Here is a 27,677-nt window from a genome sequence, read left to right as displayed (position 1 = left end):
CTAACAGTTAAATTTGGGATTCTATTTGCATTTCTCCTCCTTTCTTGCTTCATGACCTGAGATGAATTGCCTAGTTCCCCTTGACAAATGAGCTTAATACTTATCTATTGTCCATATTTACATTATTACATTTAGGAGGTGATAGAATCTGAATTCATCTTCTCTGAGGAAAGAACTGTAAAACTCTGTGGTGGTCAGGTAGTATAAAATATATCCTTCTCCATGACTGCACATAGTATTATCCACTGTATAATTTGCTGGGTATCAAGTCCATCACATGCAAAAGGTCCCTAGTTAATCATGGTATAAGTTCTTTAGGGAGGGATTATGCTTACATGTATATTTGTACAATATTCAACATAATAGCAAGCTAATCTTGACTGCATCATTTATGCTTTGCTACAATTTATACAATATAGGTAATCAATTAGTCTGATTCTTCTGCATGCTGCTAAATGGAACATGAACAGCTCATAATGGGCAGCAGTAAATAGACATTTGTATATACACAGGTACACTGTGCAGTGAAAGAGGCATGCAGGAAACAAGGTGCTGAACAAAACAGCCCTGCATAAAACCAGGCATTCATTTAAAGGAAGAAAAATGTCGCTGAAAGCTGCAAGATTATTAGCATTACTATGCATGAGGAGTAGTCAAAGAAGATGTTACAAGAGGAAGAGAGACATTACTCAAGTGTCTAAGAAGACAGACCATCATCAGCAGTGGAGAGAAAAGGCTTCCAAAGGAATAGCATAGCATTTCAAACATTAAATTATAAGGGGACTGAAGCTTTAAAAGGTATGTTGGAATTTCTGCATTATTTATTATTTGAGATTGCCTTTCCCCCGCCAAATGCTTAAGTTGTGTTCCGTTCAAACAGAACAGAAAAGTCCTTCCCTTACTTCTCAACTTCCCAGGGCTTTCTGGACACTGAGCCAGCTCTAAGTTTTGAGATATGATTTACTCTAAGCAGACATTGATTGCCTGCAGTGCTGCAGTGGATTGGAGCTGCTTGTTAGAAAGGTTGGGGAAATAAGAAGGTTTGGCTGCTGTTACTCTGGAGCTTGGGAAAGTTGGGCTTGGAATTCGTTATTATTTTGTATTTTTATTGCATCCATACCTACGAGTTCCAGGCACTGACAGGATTTCACAGTGCTAGGTGCTGTCCTTTCTTCAACACAATTCAAGGTCTTGTGGACGCCTCTTTCAAACCTAGCACATAGCTGCACTGACAGTGCAGTCACTCAGAGTGCAAAAGCTTACACTAGGAAAAGCCTGCAAAAAATATAGCTTGTATCAGTTGCCTGAGCAAAAGAAGCTGTATTGGCAAAAAGAAACTTTTTTTCCCTTTTGCTTATATTACAGCTGTGTCTACATTAGGGCTTTTGCTGGCATAGCTGAAAAAAAAATCACACTCCTAGCTGACAGGAATATGCTGTCAATTTTTTAAAATAGATGAGTCTAAAGTATTTCCACATGATGGATCAGTGTGTGTTTCTGTGTGGGGAAGGGGGAGGGGTGAACCTGTTTTAAAATAGAAGTTTCTAAAATTGGTTTGCACAGATACCCTTAAAATGGCAAGCACTGCCCTTGCCAATAGCTTCCCGCTTTCTGGCCCTCCTGTCCTTCTTGCCCAGGCTCAGACTCCAGCCCTGTGTTCCCCTTCCCTTCTGCCTTGTCTGCCCCACACCCTGGTGTCGTCCAGCTGGGGACTCTCACCTGCAGTCCTCAGTTCTCCTGCCTGGTTTCTGCCCTGGTAGCGTCCCACCTCCCTGCCTTTGCCTCATCTCCAAACACCTTCTCTGAAGCTCCAGCCCATCACCTCTGCCACCAAGGGCTGGCTTTGCTCCCTGAAGTGTGTGTTTCTTACCTTCCTCTCCTGCCACTGCTCCCAAGGCCTCTTTTGGGTGTAAAAGCTCAGGCTTTGCGTACAAACAGAAGTCCTCCATAAGCTCTGTGCCATTGCAAAATGTTTCATTTCCTGCAGCCAAACTGCATATTAAGTCAAAGAGAGAGCAGAGGGATTTCCATCTCAAACAGGGAGGCAGAGCCTTTCCAGAACATCTGGAGAATATTTGGAGGAAGAGACGGAGCTAAGATCACAGGACTAGAAGCAGGAAGGTCGGTTCTGGTCTGTCCTGACCAGACAATTACTGATGTTTACCTTGATCCATCAGCTCAGGTTGGTTATGGAGTCCCAATGGCATATAAAGGTATCCTATGTACTAGCTCCTGGGGAAGGAATTGATCCCAGAGCCACTGTGATCTTTGTGAGTCACCTTTGGGCAAAAGTTACTGTTTTGGTGCCTCAGATTCTTCATGTATAAAATGAGACTTCACAGTCATGAGGTATGAACCTTAATTTGATCAAACTGGAAAGGGGTGAGGTCCTGTGGTGGTGAAGTCTGCTGAAATGCAAGGAGTAGGGATTAGCTGGTCCTCAGGTGACTCACACTACTTTAGAAGTACAATTCTGTGAAAATAAGTTGCTAAAAAACCTGCACATGGTGTGAGGGAGTGAGGGACCGGAGGCAAGCAGGCTCCTGAGCAGCCAGCAGCCTGGGCAAGCAAGTCCTTGAATTACGCACATGTCAGTGTGCATAGCCATCACCCCAGAGTCCTTACTCTGATGGTTATGATGGTTATTGCAGGTAATCCATAGGTTATACACCTGGAAATGAGGCATATGTAATAATTTTTAAAAAGAGCAGTGAGAGGACTTGTTTTAATTTTTTCTGAATATGAAAGTTTAAGCATTTAAATAGCATTTAACCAAGAAACCCACAGTCCATTGGTATCAATTATTTGTTCAGAGTTTAAACTGACATTTCGTAAGTATGTTAATTGATACTGCACTAACTTACTATAGGTGTCTTCCTAAGTGCCAATTATCTGCCTCAACATTCCCCACAATCTAAGTTTGTTAGTAAGAAGCTAATTACACTAGTTTATTGCTGATGGAATTACATGAAGAGTAGATTTCGCTCTTACATACTTATTAGACCTCAATAAGTGATCCTTAGCAGTCTGTTGCTATTCAATTAACAAGTAATAACTTCCTTAATGAATCTAATTGAAATGCTTATTTCAGTCAGGCACCTAATATAAAGCGCTTTACTTTGAACACTTTTCTGAGTGCTAGTCTTGTTTACTTAACAAGAACAAAATGTGGCCACTGAGGAAAACTCTGAGTCTGTGATGGGAACTGAACCACTGTTGATAAATCCCTGCCAAACATGACCAGAAGTAATTTGCCAGGTGATTTCTGTTCTACAGAAATATCATGGGAATAAACCAAGATGTTTCTCTCTCTGAGGGTTTAAATCCATGGAGGGGATTCTGCAGCATGAAATTCTTCTAGCACATTAGCTCTGGCTCCTGCGACGGATGTAAAAACACTTGCTGCTCCACTGGGAGCTGCGTAGCTAAGCTCCAGTGCACTGCTGTGGACGCTGTCATTGAGTTCTTGTTACAGTTTGACTCTCTTAAAAACTCACTCTTTTTCTTTGTGAGTCTGCATGTTTGGCTTAAGAGATTGGTAGAAGTATGATGATGGCTATGCTTAATGATCTAAAACTATCAGTACAATTACAGCCAAAGAGAGGATATAACTGGAGGGTTTTATACTGTTCCATGTACTTCAGTGAGACTGACACTAAATCACCTTGAATTTAGCCTTTGCTCACAAGTGTAACCTGTGCTGAACTGTCTTGACTGACCACTCTTGGGGCTAAAAAAAACCCAGTTGCTATGTTGAGACAGCTTCCTAACAGAAGTGGCAAAAAGAAGTGTGTGCAGCATATCTGGGGCTGTGCACACTGTACCTGGTGAGCTGTTAGGTTGGGAGTCTCCTTAATGGGAAAGCAAAGGATTCTTAACTGGGATTTTGTAGTCTAGGAAATGATAACCTGCTTTGTCCATTTATGGGATGGGAAGACCCAACAATGGTTGGCTTCTGAAGCTATTTTTGGTTTCAGGATTAAAAGTCTGGTTTCTCCTGCATTGAGGATTTAACAGACAAGACTTGTGTTTGTGGATAAATGCCAGGAAATCTTCTCAAGCAATGATAACAAATTATTCCATTTGGCAACATTAGTGTATGGGCAGTAACCTTTTCTCAAGAATTTTTAGCAGATAGATTTAGTGTCAAAAAACCCCATAATAGGCTGTAATATCTTCTCCAGTCTATCAGGTTTGTTACCAACTTTTTAATGTATGCCTTCTACTCATTGAATTGAAAGACCTTATTGATCTCTTTGCAGCTGAACTGATTATTGGGGTAAGAGAGAGACTTCCTGAAAGAAGCCAAGAGAAATTACTCACTTAACATATTCTGATTTTAGTAAACTTCCATTTAACCTCCAGGGTTAATTAAAAAAAAAAATATTGCTGGTTGGCTGGCATAAATTTATTAAATCAGACAGAAACTGAGTTCAGGCTAGTATATTTAATGTCAACTTCTGTAATATTCTTGGGGAAAAAATCCACATAGACTTATTAGTATTCCAGAATTGCTTTATTTTAAAACAACAGCCATACAGCAAAGCAACCCAACTAGGAAAATAACCCCCCAAATGAAAACACATTCTGCAACTTTGGATAGTTCAGAAATAAATAAGGTATTGGGGACTTCATAGGTCTGTGGTTATTGGTTGAAACCCTGTCTTCATTGTGGGGTATTGGCTAGTTGGTGTCTGTAGCTTCTTTGAGTTGGAATTGAGGGATTTGGTATGCTTTCCGGAGATGCCATGCTTCTTCTCTGTGCCTAGAGGGTAAATGATATACATCATAGCTGACATCTTTTTTAATGTCGGAACAGAGAGCAAGAATTAAATAGGCCTAACAGCTGAGGGGATTTTCAAAGGCATGACTGGTATTTAGACATGTATCTCCTGCTGGTTCCTATTGGCTTTCCAGACTTGCTTTGAGATTCCTGTTTTGGTGTGGGTCTGTCTCCCCACTGCTTTCCCTGACCCTGTTATGGACAAGCTACTTATGGGTGTTTGATGGAGATCTGGGGAAATTTTCAGAGGTACAAATGTCAACACCCAAGTTAGTTACACTGATGGGGTGAAGGAGCCCATGCTTGATAGGAAAGACCTAATAGAGAACTATACTGGAGAAGGGTCTGTCTTGTCATTCATGCTGTGATGAGCTTGGAGGTGAGACTGGGTGGCATAACAAAGGTGCAGTCTGACTTTTTGAAGCTGAGCTCTTCTGACCCTGACTTGACCTTACATCTGAAGCAGAGGGGAGTGGGGCTAGACTATCCTATAAAGCAGCAGCCAGAGAGAGGAGAAGCCTTCATGGGAAGGCCTTTATGAAAAAACAAATGAGCACTGAAATACCAAAGTAAGGCTTCAGGACAGGTTAGATACTGTCACATGCAGGACAAGTGAAACAATGTTTTAGAGAACACAAGGAGGAGCATAAAAAAATACAGTACTGGATTTAGAAAGAAACTGCTGACATCATTGTTAGTTGTGTGGCATTTGTGCAAGATTTTGTTAGAAGCCAACATCATAAAGCTGTCTATTCTGTCAACTGGTCTCAGGGCAAACATTTTCTCCCCACCCTCCCATCAAATTGAGATGATATTTCTAAGTGGTCTTAGTCTGAAATGTGGCAAGAAGTGTATTTTTGGCAACTGATCATGCTTTGTGTCCTATGTGATATTCTGTCCCTCCTGGCTTGGAATATTTTATGTAGTTAGAGCCTTTTGAGGCATAACCCCTGCCTCAGATTATAGGGAGAAATTCTACCTGGAGTTTTGTTCCTGTGGAAGAGAAAACCCAGCCTTTTACCAAGTAGTACAGTTTAACTGAAGCAGCAGGAACTAGCAAGGAGTGCTCGTAATATGGAACATATCATGTATAGTAAAATGTCATTTTCAAGTGCTTTCTGAACTATCCATCCCAGTAATGAAGCATCTCTGAAATATCACGTGACTTTCTCACAGTGTGTTGCACTCCGTATAACCTCGCCTTTGATCACGATGTCACTTCAGATGAAAGACTTGCATGGAGAATGGTACATCGTGCGTTAGGATCAGCTGATATCCTCTGGGATCTGAACAGTGAAGGACCATTTGAGACACGCACTCTGTGCTTGTCAAAGAGAAGTAAGTAAGTAAGTGCGTGCTGCAATAGAAATAGTAGTCGGATATCCAAACTCACCTCAGTCTGGGTAGAAGGAAGACTTCACCTTTATGCAAAAAGACCTGCTTAATCTGAAAGTTGTCCTAGAAAGGATTTTAAGGATGAGTAATCATTTTTACTGTCTTTCAGTTCAGGGTCCTAATTCAGCTCAGTGATTTCCTGAATGTTTGAGTAGCTCCAGGTGGCCCTGCTTGAGCAAGGGGGTTGGACCAGATGATCGCCATAGGTCCTTCCAACCTCAACTGTTCTGTGATTCTGTGATTTTTGATACCCCTTACTTGAGTGTTAGCAAAAGAAGTGAAACAAACACCACAAAACACAGTCTTCTGCTTCTGTTAGCACAAGCAGCTCCCCACAGGATAGTCTCAATGAGGTCAGTGGGTGCCTTTCTGTAGCTTTTCTCTAGTGCCTGGGAGCTTGGCGTTTGGTGCCTTATGTCCCAGTTGAGTGTAATATATGATGGGCTTTTCTAGTGAATTTAAAACCAGGCAAACTTACAACCACACACACTGTGGTCCAGGGATGGCAAGAGGACTCCACACACAAAATGTCAGCTGGCCTAAGCAAGCCTGTTCAGCTCCCACTGCAGTACCTGCTGGAAAACCCTCCAAAAACCAGAGAAAGCAGACCATTCCCGCAGAGGCATTTTTCTTACTCTGAAGCCTTGATGTCCTTATCAAACAAATGTGGCCCGAGATGATGTTGGGGTTGCATCCTGTTACAGCAAATGCTTTCCTGCAGATGTGCATCCCATTTTGCTTTGGCCTTGCTCACACCTCCTTAGCATTTGGTTTCTGGGAACGTCTGAGTGATTGAGGGTGGAGGCCTGGCACCATGCAGCTCTGCCATCTCACTCGGTGGAGTCAGTATTTCACCTGCACTAACAGTGACAGAGACTGAATGTCAGAGCTGCATGCACAAGCTTTCACAGAAATCAATTCTTACATACAGCATTAATACTGGAAGTGCTTCTCGCTCACCTAACCGTTGGCCAGGCACAATAACCTGTGACTAATAGCCATTCATGGTTATACAGCACGGCGTGATTATGAAAATTTGCCATTAGTCCGTAACAAAAAAAAATCTCAAGCTGTTAATTGACTAACATGTATTCCTGAGGAAATCAGAGTAATCAAATGGTTATTCATTGCACAGAAAGGGAAGGTACAGCTAGCTTGTGCATTGCTTTTATGATTCATCTGCTCTGATCTACTTTTGATTATTTTTTCCCTCATGTGAGACCAGTATTGTAAATCAAAGATATGAGAAATAAGCCTGTGCTTAAAGTGACCCAAATTAAAAGCCAATTGCCACCTTTCTTCTCGTACTAGGCAGCTGTCCACTTCTGTGCAGGAATAGACATATGTTAAAGGTTGTCATACAGCTACAGAAGCAAACTAGTTAGCTCACGGTCTGCCTTTGCCAATGTTTAAGGTCAGCTACTGGAAAAAGTTACAAAACAGCTATTACAGCCAGGTATGATCCTGCAGAAGGGCCTTCATTGAGAACTATTATTCTTTGCTCATTTTTGTGCAAGTCAGTGAGATTCTGCCCTGGAAAAACGGCCTGTCGTCGCAAAACAAGGACAGCAAGATGTATGCAGGTCAGTTTTGGGGTTGCGTGGGGGTTTTTTTGTTTTTTTTGGTTTTTTTTTTTCCATTCAAGTTTTTCTGTCATAAACTTCTTTTTTGTTGACAAATGGGGACTATTCCTGAAAATGGTCAGCACAGCTTGTTCGTGTGGTAGATTTTCATCTCCTTCCCTACCCTTAAAGTATTACAGGAGCTTGAGCAACACTCTTCGTGGCTGACATGAAGGGCAGAGGCACCAGTCTGGCAGGGAGGATGCAGCGTCGCCATTGCAGCCCAAGGAATTCTCAAACTTTACCTAAACATAGTGACCCTCTGGCATCCCCGTTCTGGTCAGCAGCCTTCACTGGAGGACACAGACTTGGATCCAGTTACAATTTTAATAAGCAGAGCTCAAAAAAGTTGTTGGTGACTGTAGGAAAAAAGCAAGCAAGCAGACCATAAATCAGGTCATCGGATGAATTCAGAATGCACTAATAAAATCAGAGCTTCCAATAAATTTCATTTCAGGCAGAGTAGAAACAGCTTCTCAGTCGAAAGCTCAGGACAGATTATAATTTCAGATGTGTGTCAGGCCAATGCAATATGTCTACAAAAATGTTTGCAGGCAGGCAGCAATGGCTGGTCCAGAGTCAGGCCCTCACCAGCTGCACTTACTTTAGTAGTATTGAATAAAAAGGTGAGAATCTCTAGTTCTCTGAGCAAAGCTGAATCTAATTAAATATTTAATGGTTTGGTGTATTTTTTTTCCTCCCAAATCCTTTGGTTTCTTGCTCTTTCATACTGTGATATGATGACATTTGAACAACAAATGCAGTCTTGGTAGGTTGGTCTCCTGGTACTGCTTTTTATATGAAAAGCTTGCACATCCCAGCTGAAGCCCAGATGCTGCATTTATGAGGTATTTTGTTGTGATCAATTTTTAAAAAATATTTTTCCATCCCATGAAATTAATAGGCACCTGGGGAAATACCAACCAACTCCTCCCCGCTCCTGCAAATACTAACCTTTCCCAGATGGGAAGGGATTTCTCTTTCCCTTTACTTACCTGCAAGATGTCCTTGCTGGTGCTCAGAATCACAGAGGGAGAAGGAAAAATCAGAAAACCTTCATAAGTGGAAAACGTTACAAGCAGACCAACTGCACATAACTCCAACTAAGAACACTGCCTCCTGAGCCTCCATTATACTGAATAAACCCTGCATAATCTTCCCAGGGGCACAGAGCGAGTCATTAGCAAGACGGCACTAAGAGGCATCCTGATTTTTGTCACTACTCTGATTACTTTAAGACCCCAATTTAAAAGGCCATAGGTTTGTGCTGGCAGCACAGTCAGAGAGATAACTACTCATGGCTTTACAAATTGGTTTTCTTGCAATCATCTCACTTCTATGGGCCTGCAGCCCTTTTTTTCTTTTGTCTTTTTTACTTGGCTGTGTTCTGTTCAAAATTATTTATGTTTTTTGCTACAAAACCCAAAGCAAGCCGAAGATGAGTGGGAGCGTCTCCTCTGCCTTCACATGCCCACACCAGGACTGCGCACACCTCCCCGAAGCCCTGAGCACTCAGGCCAGCGCTGCGCTGGGCCTGGGACCTCCCCTTGCGAGCATGTTCCTGCCCGCCAGCATCAAGCACCCTTCATGCACTCATCAGCTAGCACTGTGGCCACGGATTGTTCTTCAAGGGAGACTTTAGGATGCTTAAACCAATTGACCCAGGAGAGCATCTGAGGCGAAAAACTGAAAGTGCTTTCATGTCTTTTCTTGCTGAGCTTTACCATATTGTTGCAGTTCCCTTTCAGACTGGGGAGTCTGTAGGTGGCTGCTTTGGCACCGTCACTAAAGACAAAGCAATTTAAAAGCTGCTGTTATGCCTGGTTAGCCTTTGGCTGCCACGTTCCCTCTCTGTTAGTAAAAGGAGAGGTTTTCTTGTACTTATTTTTCTAACAAATGGTAAATATTTGTTCTCATAGTGTTTGCACCCACCATGTAGCTCGGCAGAGCCTGTGGGGAAAGATGATTGTCTGGCTAGACCCATCCAGCTACCGCATCACTCTGCTCAAGTGAAGGCTCTGTCAATATAGACCAAACCAAGTAACTGTGGAAAATGGTCACTTGACACCTTTTAGATAGAATAAATACAGATATTTTCTGGACAAAACCATTCCATCATTTGTGTTGTAGATGCACATTTCTATGTCACTAAAATAACTATTTGTAATTTCTCATTACAGCCTTTAATGCCTGACTGAAAATAATATTTAAGTAGGTATGCTTCAAAAGGTACTGCCCCTTCACAGATGAACACCTTTAGACATACTGGCTGACACTTTTATGTCAAAGGCAGTTAATTTTAATGTGGAAAAGCAGCACAGGCTTGCAGCATATGACAGCTGTATGTGTTTGAATCTTCATTTCATATATAAGGATATCCAATGAAAAAACCTCCACATCAATAAAAAGAAATCTAACTTTGTTTCTGCACTAGAAGAAATACATATTGAGCCATTATAGATTTGGGACATATTTTTTTTAGCATGTTTCTTTTCCCTTTAAAAGGTTGTGGGTTTTTTTTTGTTTTTTTTTTTAGTAAGATACAGCTAGGTGCCATTGTATTGTTATAACATGCACAGTAATTTCAAATTATTAATACCTTGACAGCATAATCTCATAACAAATCATTCTTATCCATTATCTAAAATCAACTTTTAATTAAAAGAATATGTTATATTTGTTTTCTGATACTAAATTATCCAGATAATTTTAAAATTACGTGTGATGTTGGCACATACTAAATATATGGCACGTATATTTCCGCTGGGCTTTATTGTCTATCTGAAACATGAATTTTAATTATTAAGCATTAGTAAGTATTTAGGAATGTCCTGCTATGTAGGGTCTGCAATTAATTTTGCCAAAATTTTACAATCTTTTTTTGTAGCCTACATTATAGAAGGAAGACACTATGTTCTTTCAAAACTGTATTGTATTTGCAAAAAACCTGGTATTTTTCTAACCTTAACAAGAAAAGTTCACAGGAACCAGAGCCGAGCTGAAACCTGGAGTAAGGTCCAATAAAGGCTTCATATGGGTATATATTATGTATTTTCAAATTCAGTGCATCTTGTTGGTGTGTCATATGGGCAACCCTGACACTCTACTAGAGTGTACTACACTCTACCACTGCATGCCAGTTACTTTGATGTTTTATATTTAACTCAGGAAGCCAAAAGGCATCTACAAACACTCACTCTCCCTCAAGAACATATATGTCAACATATGGCTGCAATGAAAATGGAAGGACACCTGTGTGCATTGCCATCCAGCTCTGCAAGTCCCCTGTGAGGCTGACAAGAAGCTGCCTCTGTGCTTTCTTCATGGAACTATTAAAGGCAAGCAGACTTTTTCCTCTATTGCAATCTCACAAACAATGACTAATAATGAAATTAGACACTTGGTACATTGGAATATTTTATTTTGACTTTACATGCGGTGTTAAAAACCCAAAGAACGTATTATTTACACATCCACAATACAAGTTTACAAGATATCTATACATGTTAAAGTACTCTATAGTATAGAGCAGCTTCATTTAAGGGTTACTTTTTTTATGCCGTACCATTAAAAAAGATACAATCTGCGTTTACCTTTGCACAAATGGATAAAGCATCTTTTATTATTAAATTAACAGAATAAGGACTAGGTTGAATGTTAGAGATTTCAACATAAATACTGAGAGAACTCACATTACCATCTACAAGGCAGCACAATGTTACAGGAGGTTATCAGGGTTCACATACATTTATCTTTCGGTTTCACACAAGTCTGTATTAATATTTGTAAAGTGAATTCGGATCAGTTTGTGTCTTTTGACAACTGAGTACATTTTTAATAGTTATTAATCTGTAGTGTTTTAGTTGCAAGACAGAAGTGTTTAGGAAGAGAGATCATTGATTTTTGAATCCAGAGGTCTCAGGAAATAAATGTGCCTTACAGCCTTACAAGAAAAAATGACTACTTCTATCCTTTGTTCTGTAACAGAGATCCAGTTTTCAGTGACTAACCTTTTCTCCCCTTTGAACACGTAATATAAATCTCCACCGTCTCTGAAACCCATTGCAGTTATTTGTCCTGCTAATTCATGAATATTCCTCTGCCATGGTTATTTCTATAGTTATGTTCAATAAACAATGTGGTAGCGTGTAGTTTGCAAGCTAAAATAGCCATCTGTGTTGAACATCAGCTGCAAGTGGATACTGTAAAACCTACTAAATAGCTTACACAACTTTAGCAGGTGTTCCATTACCCTAGAAACCTCATTTGATTTCACATTATAACTGTTTGATCCTTTGGAGAGCTGGAGTGGAATGTTTATCATGGTAAGGTGATTTAATGCTGCTGTCGTCTTGGATTGTAGGCTGCCTTTAGTTACCATTAATTATTCTTGCTTTTTATCTTTCTTCTTTTTTTTGGGTGCTGTTGAGAGGTTTTACAACTGGCACTCGGGAGATATGTGCTATAGTGAGAACACTTGACAGATTTATTTATTTATTTTTTTAGTACTTTTATCATTTGCATGAATAAGGCACAAAATGCACAGATTCAGGTAAACTCACACATAATATTTACAGAATATTGTCATTACCTGCATGACTTTGGAAAAAACCTTACATTACACAACAAAAACAAATTGATTGCACTACTGTAGAGTTTTCACAGACTGCTTCTGCCAGGCCAATTAATGTTTCTTCTTTTTTATTGGTAAGAGTCTATCAGCGTGTAGGGCGTTATTAAATGCAACAAAAAAGTAACCTTCTCTAGTTACACAGGCCTTTGCCAAGTGAATTGATTATTAGCTGCCCTCAATGAATGAGAAGTACAGGGGCTCAAGTTCACAGTGGCCAGGTATTGGATGGAGGCACTGTGGAAACACAGTAAAACTCCCCCATTCCAGCCCAAAACACTAGATTTGAAATGCACAGCTCTGAATCAATAGCAGCATAACAGAGTTATGAGGAATTACACATATCTGCACTCTTTCACTGGGTGACTATTTCATCGAGGTGTTACCATTCAGAGGGCTGGCAGAGATGCGCCATTCATCCTTAGCTGTCTCCAAACTGAACCCAACGGGCTGCAGAAGGCAGAGTCATCTGTTTGTTCAGTCATGCTCAATGTAAACAATTCCATAGCATAAAAGATGCAATGGGAATCTAAGTACATCCTAGTGTGTACGGTACACACACACACACACACACACACACACATCCACACACACGCACAGCTTTATCTGTGGCACAAACCAAATGCCACACACATGGAGAGAAAAAAAAAAACATTAATGCTACAGTTGGGCCAGAGACTGAATTCCAGCAAATTGATTATTAACCCAGATATTCATTGAGACATTACCATTTTCTGACATTTGTGCAAGAGGCAAGGTGAATGCATACATATTAAAATGTTCACATTTAATGGGAAGGACCACACTTAATGGCAGTCTAAAATGGAACCCATTTTTCAAGTATTTGCTTACTGATTTTTTTCCCAATAACTTTTTTTAGCTATTTAGAACAGTAAAGTAGCCCCCCACCCCGTTGTGCTACATGTCTCCTCAGCTCCAAACAAAAGAAATGTAATGCCCAGCCCTTTCTTTTTTTTTTTTTTTTTTTTTTTTTTTTGTGTTTGCTCTTAGCAAGTACACAAAGTCTTGCTATAGCTACATGTGGCAAGACACAGATGTTGCTGAAGTAAAGACAGTTTCTTTGGCCACTTTGTTCTCTTTAATAACAAGCAAGTCTCTGTCTTATGTGTCTACCACAACATCATCTCACAACCTGTACAGGTCAATGCCACACTCATTTTTAGCACGGACATGTCCTAGTAACTGTATTTGTTCAGTGGTCTGACTGAAGTTGTCTGAGGAACGAATGAGGGTTTTGGTGGCACATCGGGTTTTAAGGAGGGTGTCCTCTTTATTCCTGTACGAGGAAGGGTGCCGTTGCTCGTGTAGCTGCTTTGCCTGGACAAGGAAGGCTGGAGGTGAACGCTGACAGGCGCCCCTTGCATGTAGTCCATCTTTGTGCCTGCCGTGGGAGGCATGTACCCCCCACGATTAATACTAGGCTGTCTGGATAACAAAACACCATTTGGCGAGTTTAAGTTTTTAGGAAGGGCAGATATTGAATGCCTTTGTGAAGAATTTTTGTGATAACCTCTCTGCCTTTCCAAAGAGGTCATCGGTACTGCAGGAGTGGTGGGAACGTCCACTCGTTTTGTGGGGCTGTTTCTCGGAAGAGTTGATGGAGGAGAGTATAAAGATGCCTCCCTGTTGGGAACCTTAGGTGGGATCTCAGACATATTTCCCATTGGATCCAGCATTAAAGTCTGGTGGGCCACTTGAATATCTCCCATAATTGCTTTGGGATTACTAGTAGTTTCATTTAAGTGTTTCAGAAAATCATTCAGGGTGTTCCTGGAATCAACAGATCTCCTGTGGTCTCTTTTGCTGGATGGTTTTGTAAGTGGATGATCAATATGTTGCATCTTCTTGTCTGCCTTGTGCGCATTAGAATTTGAGAAAGATGTATTGTAATCATGGGTAGCATTAGGAAGAACGATAGCACTAGGAATATGTCCATGACTTAGAGGAGAGTGGGGTGGAGGACTGGAAGGAAAAAACTGAGGGCTTTTTAGTGGGGTTTCCTTTCGTGAAGCATTGAGGTTACTATGCGCTTTGTCCGATTGACTTTTCATAGCCTGCAGAGTCTTTTGTTGAAGAACTGGTGTAGATTCAGGAGTTGGAAGCGCAGCTAATTCCGGAGGCTGGCCCCTGTGGTCCATCATCATGGACTTTGTATCACCATTTGGTGGCAACTCCTTTCTGCTAGTCAACAGGTTTGTGTAAAGTTTGGGTGAATCAATGTTTTGCTGATATTCCTTGACGGGACTATCAAACAGCCCATTCAGTTTAGCAAAGCTCCCACTGGAGTCAGTACATGACTGAGCCGATTCTGCATCTTTGTGTATTTTTCTGGATTTCCGTACAAATATATCCCGGTAACAGTAAACAGCCACTCCCGCAATAAAGGCTCCCAGGACAAAAGCAGCAAAGACACAAGTGATTAGGACATTCATATGTACCATTTGGTTGGACTCTCCTGATTGTACTTCCCACCTTACACCTGCAAAAGACATGCAGTATATCATAAGTCTACATGTACTTCATACTGATACTTTTCAGAAGAAGGTAGCCTCCCTCAGAGAAGTGTCTATTGAGTGTTTGTAAGTGCTCTGTGTCTAGTGTTAGTGTAACTCAGTCGGGTCCTGCAATCCACAGCACTGGTGAATGCAAGTAATTTTATAAATAAAAATGACTGTGTGAGCATTGATCAGTTTAAATGAAGACTGTCCATTTTCTTTGATAATGAGGAATGCTTGTCGAAGCTTCTCTCCCCATATTACGTTTGGTTTAGCCTGTCCCCAAATTTCCTTTAAGGCTCACAAATAGGGCCTGTATGTTATTAACATTAATGATTTCTGCTGGAAAATTGAGGTTAGAAGGTGATACCGGGCCAGACAGCAATTAATAACTCATGGATGGATTTCTCTCTCAATTTTCTGCCCAACTCATCAATCAGTATCAAAAGAGAAACAGGATTATGCAAATGTGTAAAACTGTATAATGTACATACTGCATTGTTATAACCACATTAATGTAATACGGTGCAAAACTTGTAAACTAATACATCCACAGGTTGCTAGCCTTGGAGTGGCACACCTTGCATTATATAAGTGTACAATTTTTGAAGTTCAAGATCATGTCATTCTATTAGAGCACTAATTTATCTTTTCTTTTTTTCGTCAATAATGGACATAAATACTTGTGTAACATTAAAAAAAACAACTTGCAAGGTTAAGTTATTAGAGAATGTTAAAACTTAGGAACTTTTAGCTTAGACCACGAAGCTGAATATTGGATTAGTTTTTTACTTGTGTATTAACAAGCTCCCTTTGTTTTTTTGAGATTTTTAAAGCAACCACAGACATCTTGCAGCTAAGACAATGTTAGTTTTTAATGAAATTAATTCTGTTAACTATCCTAAGGGATGTTAAAATGAAAGAGCAAGAGGGAAGGAACAGATTCATTTTTGTTAGAGGCAAGGCCTTTGAACATTGTTAATGTTCAGGGTTATAGGTTTTAATGGCACTGTGCAGAAGAAGGAAAACATGAGTGAAGCTCACTAATAGTTATGACACAAAATGTAATTCAGAACCAAGAGCAAATGATAACAGAAACTTAAAGCGAAACAGAAAATAACTGCAACAAATTAAAATGACAAATGCACTGCCATAATGGCTGATAGGAAACCTGATATGTTTTGGTGAATGGTAATAAAACACAAATGGTTTTTGGCTGGTGAGATTTTCAGGAAATACAGAATTGTGCAAACATGTCTGTCACCTGGCTATGCTATGTACTGATGAAGACTTGCGTTAAGTTTTGATTATGGGAGTGGAAGCTTCTTCATTCGTTGGTTGACTGCAATAGTCCTACTGAATTAAAGTCTTTGTTGCTGTAAGAGCCGAATCAAAGGTTCACTTAGCTGAAAGAATGGCTACAGAAAGATGAATTACATTCAGAATATGTTTCTTTTTGTGTTTGGCTTAAAACACGTGTATGTGTCTCTATGTACTGAGATAATCTATAAACTGATGCTCACAGCCAGAGAATAAAAATTCAGCACACCCTTACTCAGATCTGACCCATGTTCTTCAGAAACATGCTACAGGCAGGCAGAGTTAGGGATATGCCCCATTTAACACATGGATCTGTCATGGAGCTGTGCTTTGTTTTCTGTTCTCTCCCCACCCCCAAACCAAATGAAAAAAGAAAACCCATTAAGCTCTTGTAAGCAGCCATTCACGAGGACTAATAGTCTTATCCAAACTAGACTGGTTTGAAAACAACCACCAGAGATGCAGGTAAGTTGTGAATGTCATTTTTTTTAATACATCCAGAACTCCCACTGATTTTAATGGGAGCTTTGGAGCACCCCAGGAATAAAAGGCTGAGCTTATTATCTGTGTTTCCTGTTATAACCTCTAAGCAGCACTCTGTACACTGGATAAGTAGGTATGAAAAACATGATTGCACTGTCTGCATACTCACAGGAAATGCACGTAATATACAGCCCAACTATCATGGCTGTTACATTTAAGCCTTAGACAATGTTGAGACTATCAGGTTTCCATTCAGCTGCAATGTATTCCCTGGTAAGGCCTTACCCTTTGGGACACCTGATAATGGATCAGAATAATCAGAAGTGTTTGGGTCATCTTGAACTACAAATTTCCGAGAGCCAGTCACTTTAGGTTTCCAGGAACCAATCACTTTAGGTGATATAACTGGGATACTTGCCATTGTGGTAATGGAAGCTGAGGAGAACTCCATGTCTGTGGTGGCAAACAGATTTTTATTAATGTGTATTACAGTCAGGCTTTCCTCACTGTTTCACGGCACATCTAAGCTATAGCTGGAGACAGTATTTAATGGGAGTTACAGTCAGAGCAAAATGTGACCCCCTACACTCTGCAGAAGTACAGAGGGCTGGTTAAAATCAGTTGGTTCAAAACTTTAAGTACAAAAAAAACCAACCCCAAAACATTAAAAGATCAACAGCTGCTAGCCAAAAAGCCAGAGAAGTCAAACATGAAAGCAGTGCAAAAGTTAAAGTAAGCAACTGGTGGAGGTGAAAAGCACAACTTGTTCTGCTTATATTCTTCACTGGAGACAACATACTTGGCTGCCTTTTAAACATCTTCAAAAAAAAAAAAAAAGTTACTTGGAAAGATACACACTCATGACAGGTTACGCCTGAGAAACCAGATCAGCTCCATTAGTGCTATTATGGTATACCATGAACTGCTGAATGAGCCATTTCTACAGGTGGGGATGAAAGGAATGTTTTTAACCCCTATTTTGTAATGGTTCCTAAAGAACAATGTTGCATAGATTCTGGCTCCTCTGTGGTACATCTGCTGAACAGAACCACCGTAGCCTACATGAAAATGCACATGAGGAGGAAACACATCAAACTGGGTTTACAGTCCAACGTCTACTTTGTGTTTTGCGTTCACTATCCCAGTAGGTTTGGGCATGAATGTCTATGGCTTGAGATCTGACTGAGAAATGTACATCAAATACACACTCACTCAGGACTTGAAAATAAGGTTCGGTTGTATCTGTGTCCTAAAATACCACTTTGAAAATTCAGTTGATAAACACTCGTGCAAGCAAGGTAGCATTTCCATGTAACACAGTTTGGGGTTTTTTTTTTTTTGCTTTCCTAAGTGAGTCTCTTAACTTACATTACAGGTAAGTATATCTGGGAAATATTTGTCTCAAACATTATTTCTTGTCAAGTTACAGAAGTGCAAATATCAGAAACCAAAACACAAAATAATGTTCTTGTTCTTGTTGCGCTCTTGTAAATTTAACATACAAACAGATTATTTTCATATTTGTCAGTCAGAAATGTGCCCTCGGTTTGAAAGCAGAGACCCAAGTTCTGGGAGCAAAGACTGGAAAATAAGGGCTCAGTCTTGCTCCTGTCGAAGTCAACACAGCTCTGCTTTTGAGTTCAACAGAGGAGCACTGGGTCCTATCTCCCTGAACAGCAGGGGCTGACGGTGAAAACGCTACTAGAAAAATCACTGAAGGAGAAAAGGATGCCAAAGTCCATCTGACAACAATGCATGAAGTTTTTTCTGAGCCACCTTTGTCTCCACAAGTCCTCATTCAGCTACATAGTTTGTGATGTTAAATTTTTTCCATTAGCATAAACTACTTACTTAAAACATTTAAAAAATATAGAAATACACATTTTAGAAAATGTGTATTTGTGCAAAAAGCTTGCTGGGAAAGAAGGAAAAGAGGAAAGGAGAGGTAAGGAGGAAGATGATGAAATTCTGCCATTCATCTACTAGAGATGACCAATAGGGGCATTCACAAATGCATGGCTGGGGATAAAGAGTAAAAGCTTAGTGGACGTTCGTGCAGTGAAGATGTCATCTATGTTAATCAGGCTCTTTAATAAAAGATGTCTCAATAAATAATGAGCTGTTAACATGCGGCTACACAGGGTGAAGTGCTGAGTGAGAAGAGTCTGACTATCTTTACCATCAGTGGGAACATGAGTAAAAGCACAAAAATGGAGGATTGCCAACTGTGCAAAAGGAAGGAAAAAAGGGCTGAAAATGCTGAACTGAAGGAAAGTAAAGGTCATTAATTCAAAAAAATTAAAAAAAACTAACCAGATGTTGGGTCGCCAAATATTTTGTAATCTGGTGTAGCTGTAGTAGGCAAAATTTCTAAAAGAATTAAAGGAACAAGTAATCAGTAAAAAGTAACAAAAAGAAAGCAAAAGATCTCAAACCTGAGTAATGGAAAATAAAAAATAAAATATTACTGGTTACAAAAAATAAATTCTTCAATACTTTGCTGTAGACCCCAAACAGTTGTAAACTGGTGAAAGAAAGACAAAACTCTGCCACCCAGGACCAAAAAGCTCAGCTTTGTGAACATCCACAGTAACACTAGCTGATGTGTTCACCATGTTACTGAAAAGCTCATCATAAATTTAACATCCATAGTGAGGTGTGGCCACAGACTACTGTTGAGACATAATTAACGAGCAGCAATGACTATGCCTTACCATGGCAGTCCCCAAACTGGGCTGTGTTGCCGTATTCGACATCTTGCACATATCCTCCGGTGCTGTGGTTGTATGAAACAAACAAAGAGAACCTGCAATTAACAGTATTAGTAGGGAAACAAATGGTGATTTTTTTTTTGTTCTGGAAGCAGCAAATGGAAACACACACAAGAGCTAGTGTATGGCCCCAAAAATTGTTTTACAAAATGAACAAGTTAGTTATAACCAGGCTTTAAAACTCTATATACCTGCTTATGCCAGGAAATAGAAAAAAAAAAAATTAAAAAAATCCCTTTTTTCAGCAACTTCATCATGTCTTTTGCATTGGGCATGCTCTTGTTTTTAGATACAACCATCCAATTATACTAGTTAAACTTTGCACTGGCCTGCTACAAAGGCCTCTTTTTCAGATACAGCTGCTAATGCACTGTATATTACAGACTTGATTTGTGCAAAATGCCTTTGGTATGCATATATATCACCCAAGCTCCAGCGTGGAGGCAAAATCTTACTCTTTTCCTGCTGTGAACCCTGTGCTTTCATATTTGCAATTGACTGCGCCCTGGCCGTGAGCGCGCCTGGGGCAGCATACTGTCTACTGTCCTCTCTGAGCTGCTCAGGTTTGCAGGTAGCAATTTCTTGCCTTCCTGCCTCCAACTGCTCTTCCTAGGGGTCTGCTTGTCGTCCCCCCCCCCCCCAAAAAACCCCCCCCCTGAAAGTAAGTCTTCACCCAGAAATTGCAGAATTAGGTCAGACTTCAGCATTCTGTTCTCTTACATATACAGTACACTGAAAAAACATCTTAAAAAAAAATGGAGATTTATGAATTGAGTGCAAGGGAACAGGCATAGGATATGAGCTCACATGGTCTATAAAGCATATGCAGAGATGCTGGGCTAATCTGAAAAAGAATACTTACAGCATAAAAGAATACTTACAGCATGCCTGGTGTCACTCTTCCACATGCCTCATGGTCTAACCAGCCACAGTACGGGTCCCGTGAAGCAATACATGCCCTTGCAAGAGAAAAACCCCAAAAAATCATGCATTTTTTACTTCCTTCCTAAGAGATGTTGGTGCCTTTCCTTTAAGGGGGAGTTCAGGAACGGGGCCGTACTTTTTACATGACCCGTGACGCTCACACCGACTCAGAGGAATTCTAATGACGCAGCTGGAGAATGCCACGAACAGAGCATGGTGGTCTCTATCCAGCTGAAGGGAAATGACTCTTCTGTCCTCCTCGCTCTCAGCATTACACCTGGTCAGCAAAAATAATGGGAGGCCATTATTTTAGTAACTGTAGTACTTTGTGCAACGCTTACACTGCAAACATTTTATTTATTTATTGTCTATGCAGATACTGAAAAGAGACTTTTTACATATATAAGTGTAACTTACTGGTCTTTGCTGAGTGATTTCTAAACAAACCTATGGGTTATCAAATGCCAGCTTCTGGCTCTTATTTACAGCTAGGTGACAAGTTCGCTGAACTATGTAGGAAAGAAATCCAAATCCATTTTCTCTGTTCTCTCGGTCGGCATAAATATCTCAACAGAGCAGAACCGAAGTCCTGTATTGGACAACTGTAAAGTCTAATTGGAACGCTTCCATTCCCAAATTCTTTGTGCAAGAATAAGCAAGTTTAAAATGATTAGATGTAGTTTATACATTATTGGTCACTTTTGAGAAACCCTCAAGATAAGCTCACATCATTTCTTTTTAACAGCAGCAGACAGTTCTGACGTGTCATACTCAGGAAGAAGTGTATCTATTTGTGGAAGAATGAGACTGTATCATTGACGTCACTGGAGTGGAATTAGGTTGTTCACTCAACCCATGCAAAATGGCAAGTGACCAAATATTTTCAGGTTATTCAACACAGGGAACACCATGAAATGACAAACAAGAGGTGATGCTGGTGATAATGAGTTGGTTTTCGTTTACCATAATTTGTTTTAGCTAGGTACCAAGGACAAGATGAAGAGCTTAGGTGTTCTCATAATACTTACTTTGCATGATTATATGCTTCAATCTCTTCCAGTAACACACTGTCATTCAAAGAAAAAGGCCTGGTCTTTGCCAAGATTTTAAGTACTACTCCTGCTTCAGAGCCAACAAATATGACTGTGTAGTTCTGGTAGGGTCCAGCAGCGTGGTCTACAGCAATTGCTGTCAATCTGTATCTATCAAGACCAAAAGGTGTATCATTAACAGCGCGCTTTCTCGTTTTCCTTTTCACATGCGTTATTTGTGAACAATGTCATACCTGACACGTGTTTTGGTAAACCAGGGCTCCTCAATGACTGAGGGAACAGCTGAATCCATCAAAGGATGAGATTTGATGAAGGAGAGTGTTTCGTCTGGGAAATCAATGGAGGTTTTGTAAGCTTCTGCTAGGCCGTGTTTTGCACAGCAGCCAGGTCTGAAAGGAGAGCAACATTGTTTTCCTCTTGATATTTTAGTTAATGAGAGATGGCAGCCTGCTAATGAGCATCCTTATGGCTGAAGTGTAAAGCTCTGCTTTGGTTTTTACCTGACAAGACACTCAAGAGTGCAGCTGATTTAAGGTAGCTCTTTACAAGGACGATATTATGGCACCATGAGTAAGAACCTTTTACCTTGGCTTTGGTACTTTGTCTTCAGGTACAGCTGTCCAAACAGAGTCAGGAGTCTTTTGTTCTTTAAATCTCCCTTTAAAGACTTTCTCAATGTCATCCATGCTGAAAGCACACACTGCTGAACCAGGGATGCTGCAAAATTAGAAAAATAGTTGCAAGAACTCAGACTACAATGGCACCAATTTCAGTGTAAAAGAGAACCAAAGAACTACCTTTGATGTAAGGTTGCTCATCTCTCACCTGTTAAGCTGTGTGGTGAATACACCGACAACTGTGGGGACTCCATTGATTTCTATTATGTCTGTGATAGACTGCAGAACATCGAAGTAGAAGAATGAATCCCCAGGAACTGAGCAGTTGAGCCGAGCTTTCAGAAAGGATGTCCAATGTTTCTCCAGGACTCTTTGGGACCCTCCCATGTCATTTTTACATATGCGAGCCACACGGGAATACACAGCCTGTGACCGGAAAAAAAAAAAAAAAAAAAAAAAAAAGGGACAAAGGCTTGAGAGATGCAAGGAAGACAGTGCCTGTTTCTGAGCTGTTAATGAAACACCAAAGATAATTTTGTTAACAGGAAGCTGCCATTTATCTGCACAGAAAGGATGAAAGCAAACAGTGTTTAGCTCGTAGTGCACAGGCATCTTAACCTATCACCAAGCAAATGCAACTCTGCAGCTTGTCCCCACCCTTTTTTCCCTTCAAAATCATACTGTTAGTGAGATTTAAAGACTTTAATTAACCATGTGTAAAGGACTTAATAATTTATTATAGAATATCCTTCCATGGTGAGGCACAAGTATTATACTCTGTACTGGCATGACTGAATTATTCAATATCCAGGGACATTAGAGAAACTTCTTTGAAACTCTTCTTTTGTGTTGTTTCCTTTTGTTTCTTTAATATGCATGAAAAAACCCTCAGACTTTCCATTACTTGCCACAAGTGTTAAGGCAACAGCAACACTAAGGCCAGAGCAACACTAAAAGATACCTGTAGCGAGCTCGCCTAAACAGCAAGGCATAGAGAACAGAAACAACTTTTTGGCTGAAGAATGCACTGCTCTATTTCTCTCCTCCCCACCCCCACCGTAAATTATAATGATGGGAAAACTGTGCGAACTCTGTACTAGCCCCTACTTCGTATTGTAAACTGTGCTTGTTACTGATGCTGTTTTAGGATGATCTCATTCTGCCACGGCTCATGGCTACCTGACAGCTCGCTGTGACGATACCTACCTTGCCTAAATTATTGTGCTCTACAGCAATTTCTCGGAAGAAGAAATAAACGTAGTTCCCGTATTCTATGGCATGGAGGAAGTGTGGTTCTGTAAGAAAGAGTAAGGAGAAGGTTAATTCAAAGAACTACTTAATCAGCATACGACACTGACTATGCTGTGTGACTTGGCGGCTTCTCCACAGGTCCATACCAGCTAACATGAGCTCCAGTCTTGCAGATACTTTAGGATGTCCAAATATGGGTGCGCTGGAGCTTAAACGAACTTGAAGTCTCTAATGTTGGCTAATGGCCTGTAAAAAGGCCTCACAGAAATTGCACTTCAGTTAAGGTATTTTGTTACTGCAGATTCATTCACTGATGTATTTAACAAAAATTTTGCTTTATTTGTATTAAACTGCTTTTTTGTCATAATCGTACTATATCGAAAGCTGCATATATGCTCACATTGTAGCATACGTGTAAATCATGCTGGCTGTGAACTACCTGACCCTCTGTGCCACTGAAATTACATCTGCCATGTGTATGGGAAAATACTCCCCCAACTTACCTTTTATCCATTTGGAATCATACTTTATTGTTCTTAGGGCAGATCCATCCCCCATGCTGCGATAAATAACAGCGTCACTTGCCAGGAAATCTGCTACTGTTGCTGAATACAATTTTCCATCTAAAACAGAAGTTGAAAACGTGGTATTAAGAGGCCTTTAATAATCTACAGAATTCTGACTAGCCTGTATTTTTCCCCATTTCTTTCCTGCTACTCTTCCCCAAAGTGCTGTAACCTATTTATTAACAGGTCAGCTTCTAATCCTTTGGAGGCCCTTTTAAAAATTTAAGAGCAGGGGCACCATGACACCTTTAGCTTTCCTGTGCTCGCTTTAAAAGCTCTCTGGCTCCTTTGGTGTCATTAATCATTTAGACTCATTACAAGCAAAAGTTCTTACCAGCAAAGAGGGCGACATTGGTTTGTCTGGCATCAAATGGGCATCTTGCCAAACCACTAATTTCCTCCCCATCATACTCTAAGGTATTCAGCTAGAGAAGAAAAATAAATGGGTGATAGTGCCATTTCTATTTTGTACACTGGCACAGAAGTAAAACATTGTCTTTCCACAAAACTTAATTCAGCACATTGGCTTCTGTCTGTTTTTACTTCACCTTGAAGCACTCTCCAATCACACTGGATGTATTTGCTATAGCATAATTAGTGCAAGCAAACCCAGTAACAGATTAATGACATTTTCAATATTCTTACCCGATAGTATCTGCACATAGGGTTAAATGCATTTGTTCCACAGACAAACACCATCTCATCATTCCTTGGAACAAAGACTTTAATGAAGTTATGGCATTCGTCCTGAAAAGAGAGTAAGATGTATGATCACAGACTTCACATATATTTGTGTTGTTATTCTATGATGTATGTGCTAAGCTTACTTTATGTTTGCCTTTCATAGCACAGTTCTCTCTGTCCTGCTGCCTTGACCTCCATGTTAATTTCTGTTAAATCAAACCAGAAAAGAACATTAGATTTCCTTTCCACAAAAAAATCTTAAAAAAATTAAAACCAAAGAAAATACCTCTCCCTTGCCAGCACCTGTATCTACTCACCTTGCTTGCAGTAACTTCTGATTTTGGAACTTCATTTAAGTTTACAGTGTAAACTTGGTCCCTGTTGCAAAAAGACACAAGTAAATTCATTAATTCATTTGCCTTATTTTTTATAAGCTAAATCTATTTTTAGAGTGTTTTGTTAGACCAGAAACTTCTATGAAATGCTTATGGATTTATTATGTGTTTAATACAAATCAGAGAAGACTGGTCATGGGCAACATGGGGTGGTTTTAATTTTTATTGGTATGGTCCTTAGACAGCACCTACAGTGTCCAGCTATCCATCTCTGTCCTTCCGTTCTGCTGAAGACTAATCCGGACTGTAAATTTCAAGTGTGCTATACTCAATTCCTACATCCCTGATGTGTCAGTCCAAGTTTAAAATGATCAGGGCAGTAATATAAAAGAGGTAAAAGAGTATTTGATCATTGGTTTAGCATAACTACAGTAACTGCAGCCTTCAAATCCAATTTTCATGCACTGGCCATAGATACGGTATATTTCTCTGGGAAGTCCTCTCCCAATTCTTATTTTTATCATATTCTGCAGATTTTTCTAAATGAATTTTACACATAAATGCAAAACCAGAAGAGAAAAGAATTTTAATCTAATGAACTGAGTGAAGGAAAATTACCTGCCAGCAATATAAAGTGTGTCTCGAATTTTCAACATCAGTTGGAAGTCCAGTCTGTGCTGAGATTCATTGCCTGAAGGGCGTCCTCTAAATACTGGATATTGCCTTGAATCTGCAAGTAAAAATGGGCTACACCATCACTCAGGATTATAGAGCTAAAGAATCAATATATGGCATTGATTAGCTGTATATACTAGGTGTAGAAGGGTTTAAACTAAATTCCTTGAGTAATGTCTTGAATATAAATGAGAAAAAGATGGCTAATGTCAGCAAATGTTCTTTTTCCTGAAGTTATTGCTGTATTTCTGATTGCTTTTTTAAGAAAATGATTAAGTGTTCTATTAAAGATACAAAGCCAGTAAACACATTTCAATTTGAAAGGAAAGAGACTTCTTTTTTTTTTTTAACTTCCCAAAGGAAAAAACCCAAACATTAAAACTCTTTCCCCAGTGGTTAGCACCATTTGCAGATTACTTACAGTGGTAGTCAACAACATTAATAGGGTCCTCGTCTTCAGGGAAGCTGACAGCTCGGCACTGGGACAGACTCATTAGCATCACGGAGGCACAAAGCAGAGGAAGCCTCATGGCTGGTGAAAGATGAGCACTACCTTTGCGGCAACACTGTTTAACTACCTGGAAAACAGGAACACGCCAGTGAGATTTCAGCAGCACAGGACAGTAAATGTGACTTCCTACTGGAGAAGAAGGTTTTTTTTGTTTGTATTTGAGCACTGGCAGCAGTGGACTAAATTGGTGCTTATGAAAGGCTCCTGTATGTACATTGATGGAAAACTGCTGCGTGACATATCCCTACTCAAAGCTGCTCTGAAACATATTGATGTTTGCTAATTTTTAGCTGGATTTACAGGCATTTCCGAAGAAGCTGACGCCTGTCAGCCCATTTAATTCACGGGAATCACAAACAGAACGTGCAGGCTGCTGACCTGGCAAGAAAAATTGTCAAACTTAGGATTAGAATTTTAATTAAACTACAATCTCTTTCCATCCCCTCTATCACTGAATGTCATCCAATAAAACCCTTTCCCCATAAAATACCTAAATCTTATCCACAAAAAGTCATGACATACACAATCTGTCTAAACATCCATGCCATGTTTTAAAGTTATTGCTTGTTTCCAGGCTGTGCCATCATAATACTAAGCTTAACATGCTCATTGCGAAAGACCTTATGTCTAGGACCAGACACTTGATGCTTTGCCTTGTGCAGTGATTTACACAAGTGCACAGTAAATGCGAAAATGCTGCCTCTGCAGTGTGGCAGTGCTTGTCCCGTGCTTTGCAAGGATGGCAAGAGACTCAAATGGGGGCACAATGCTGAGCTGGGTTCCCAAGATGCCACTTTCCCCCTAATTCTATTTGTTACTGTAGGAAGCTAGCAACTTCAGAGACTTTCACGGTGGGGTTATTTTGTGTGTGTGTGTGCTCTATAGATTATACAGCACATACTAAGATAGCACCACAACATTATACAACAAAGCTTTTAAGAGGGGAAGGGAAACAACTTCTCCAATTAAACCGCAGGAATATTTTAGTGAGCAGAATGTAACTACTCAAGTTGCAATTTGGGTAGGATGCAAGAAAACGCATCTCAAAGTGAAATGCGATCCTTAATGACCACAAGTGGTCTGGGCAGGGGTCATATTTCTCATTAGAAACCTGGCAAATGTAGTACTATTCCCTCCTCCAACCTTTTGGAGGCATTCATTCAGCCCCGATTCACAGGTCACAGCTTTGAGTCACCAGCTCGATGCCCTGCAGTTGCTGAAATTGGTTATTAAACTCTTTGTCTAAAGAGAAAAAAAGAAGTCTTTCCATTTTAATGTTTCAAGAATTGCTGTGAGATTTACACATTGCCAGCACAAAGTGCCAGGCCTGATCCAGCAAAGCACATAAGTATTAATCATTTAATAATTTGAAAAGCAATTAAAAAACCCCTTCATAACAACACTTAACCTTTCAGTAATGTTTACTGGGGATGAAAATACTGTATTTGTTAATTGATGCTACAGCTGGCTAGGGGCAGGGCTTCTTCCTTCCATAAGGCTGCTGAGCTCTGTCAGTTCAGGCAGGACTGTGAGGAAACCAAC

General features: G+C 40.1%; 1 protein-coding gene across 5 annotated transcripts; it reads right to left on the bottom strand.

The window, feature by feature from the left end:
* Positions 1–11,210: 11,210 nt before the first annotated feature.
* Positions 11,211–26,154, bottom strand: SEMA6D (sema domain, transmembrane domain (TM), and cytoplasmic domain, (semaphorin) 6D). Of its 5 annotated transcripts, XM_010571855.1 has the most exons (18): positions 26,046–26,154; positions 25,568–25,679; positions 24,932–24,992; positions 24,758–24,820; positions 24,576–24,677; positions 24,265–24,355; positions 23,868–23,987; positions 23,320–23,408; positions 22,322–22,539; positions 22,082–22,213; positions 21,730–21,885; positions 21,473–21,646; positions 20,581–20,721; positions 20,402–20,479; positions 19,464–19,525; positions 19,063–19,119; positions 17,035–17,202; positions 11,211–14,930 (listed from the first exon to the last, which is right to left on the bottom strand). In XM_010571855.1, exons 1-18 carry the CDS (start codon positions 26,152–26,154, stop codon positions 13,627–13,629), a joined length of 3,237 nt encoding a protein of 1,078 aa, XP_010570157.1. In that variant the 3' UTR covers positions 11,211–13,626. The 5 variants fall into 5 exon arrangements, with proteins under 5 accessions (XP_010570157.1, XP_010570159.1, XP_010570158.1 ...); XM_010571857.1 differs by lacking the exons at positions 17,035–17,202; positions 19,063–19,119 and adding an exon at positions 20,220–20,228 and having other exon boundaries at positions 19,464–19,555; XM_010571856.1 differs by lacking the exon at positions 17,035–17,202.
* Between the last annotated feature and the right edge of the window lie 1,523 nt (positions 26,155–27,677).

Source organism: Haliaeetus leucocephalus, unplaced genomic scaffold (genome assembly GCF_000737465.1).
Source record: "Haliaeetus leucocephalus isolate CR32 unplaced genomic scaffold, Haliaeetus_leucocephalus-4.0 Scaffold339, whole genome shotgun sequence".
NCBI lineage: Eukaryota > Metazoa > Chordata > Aves > Accipitriformes > Accipitridae > Haliaeetus > Haliaeetus leucocephalus.
The sequence above is the reverse complement of the archived record's forward strand: the minus strand, read 5'-3'. Positions and strand labels throughout refer to the sequence as shown.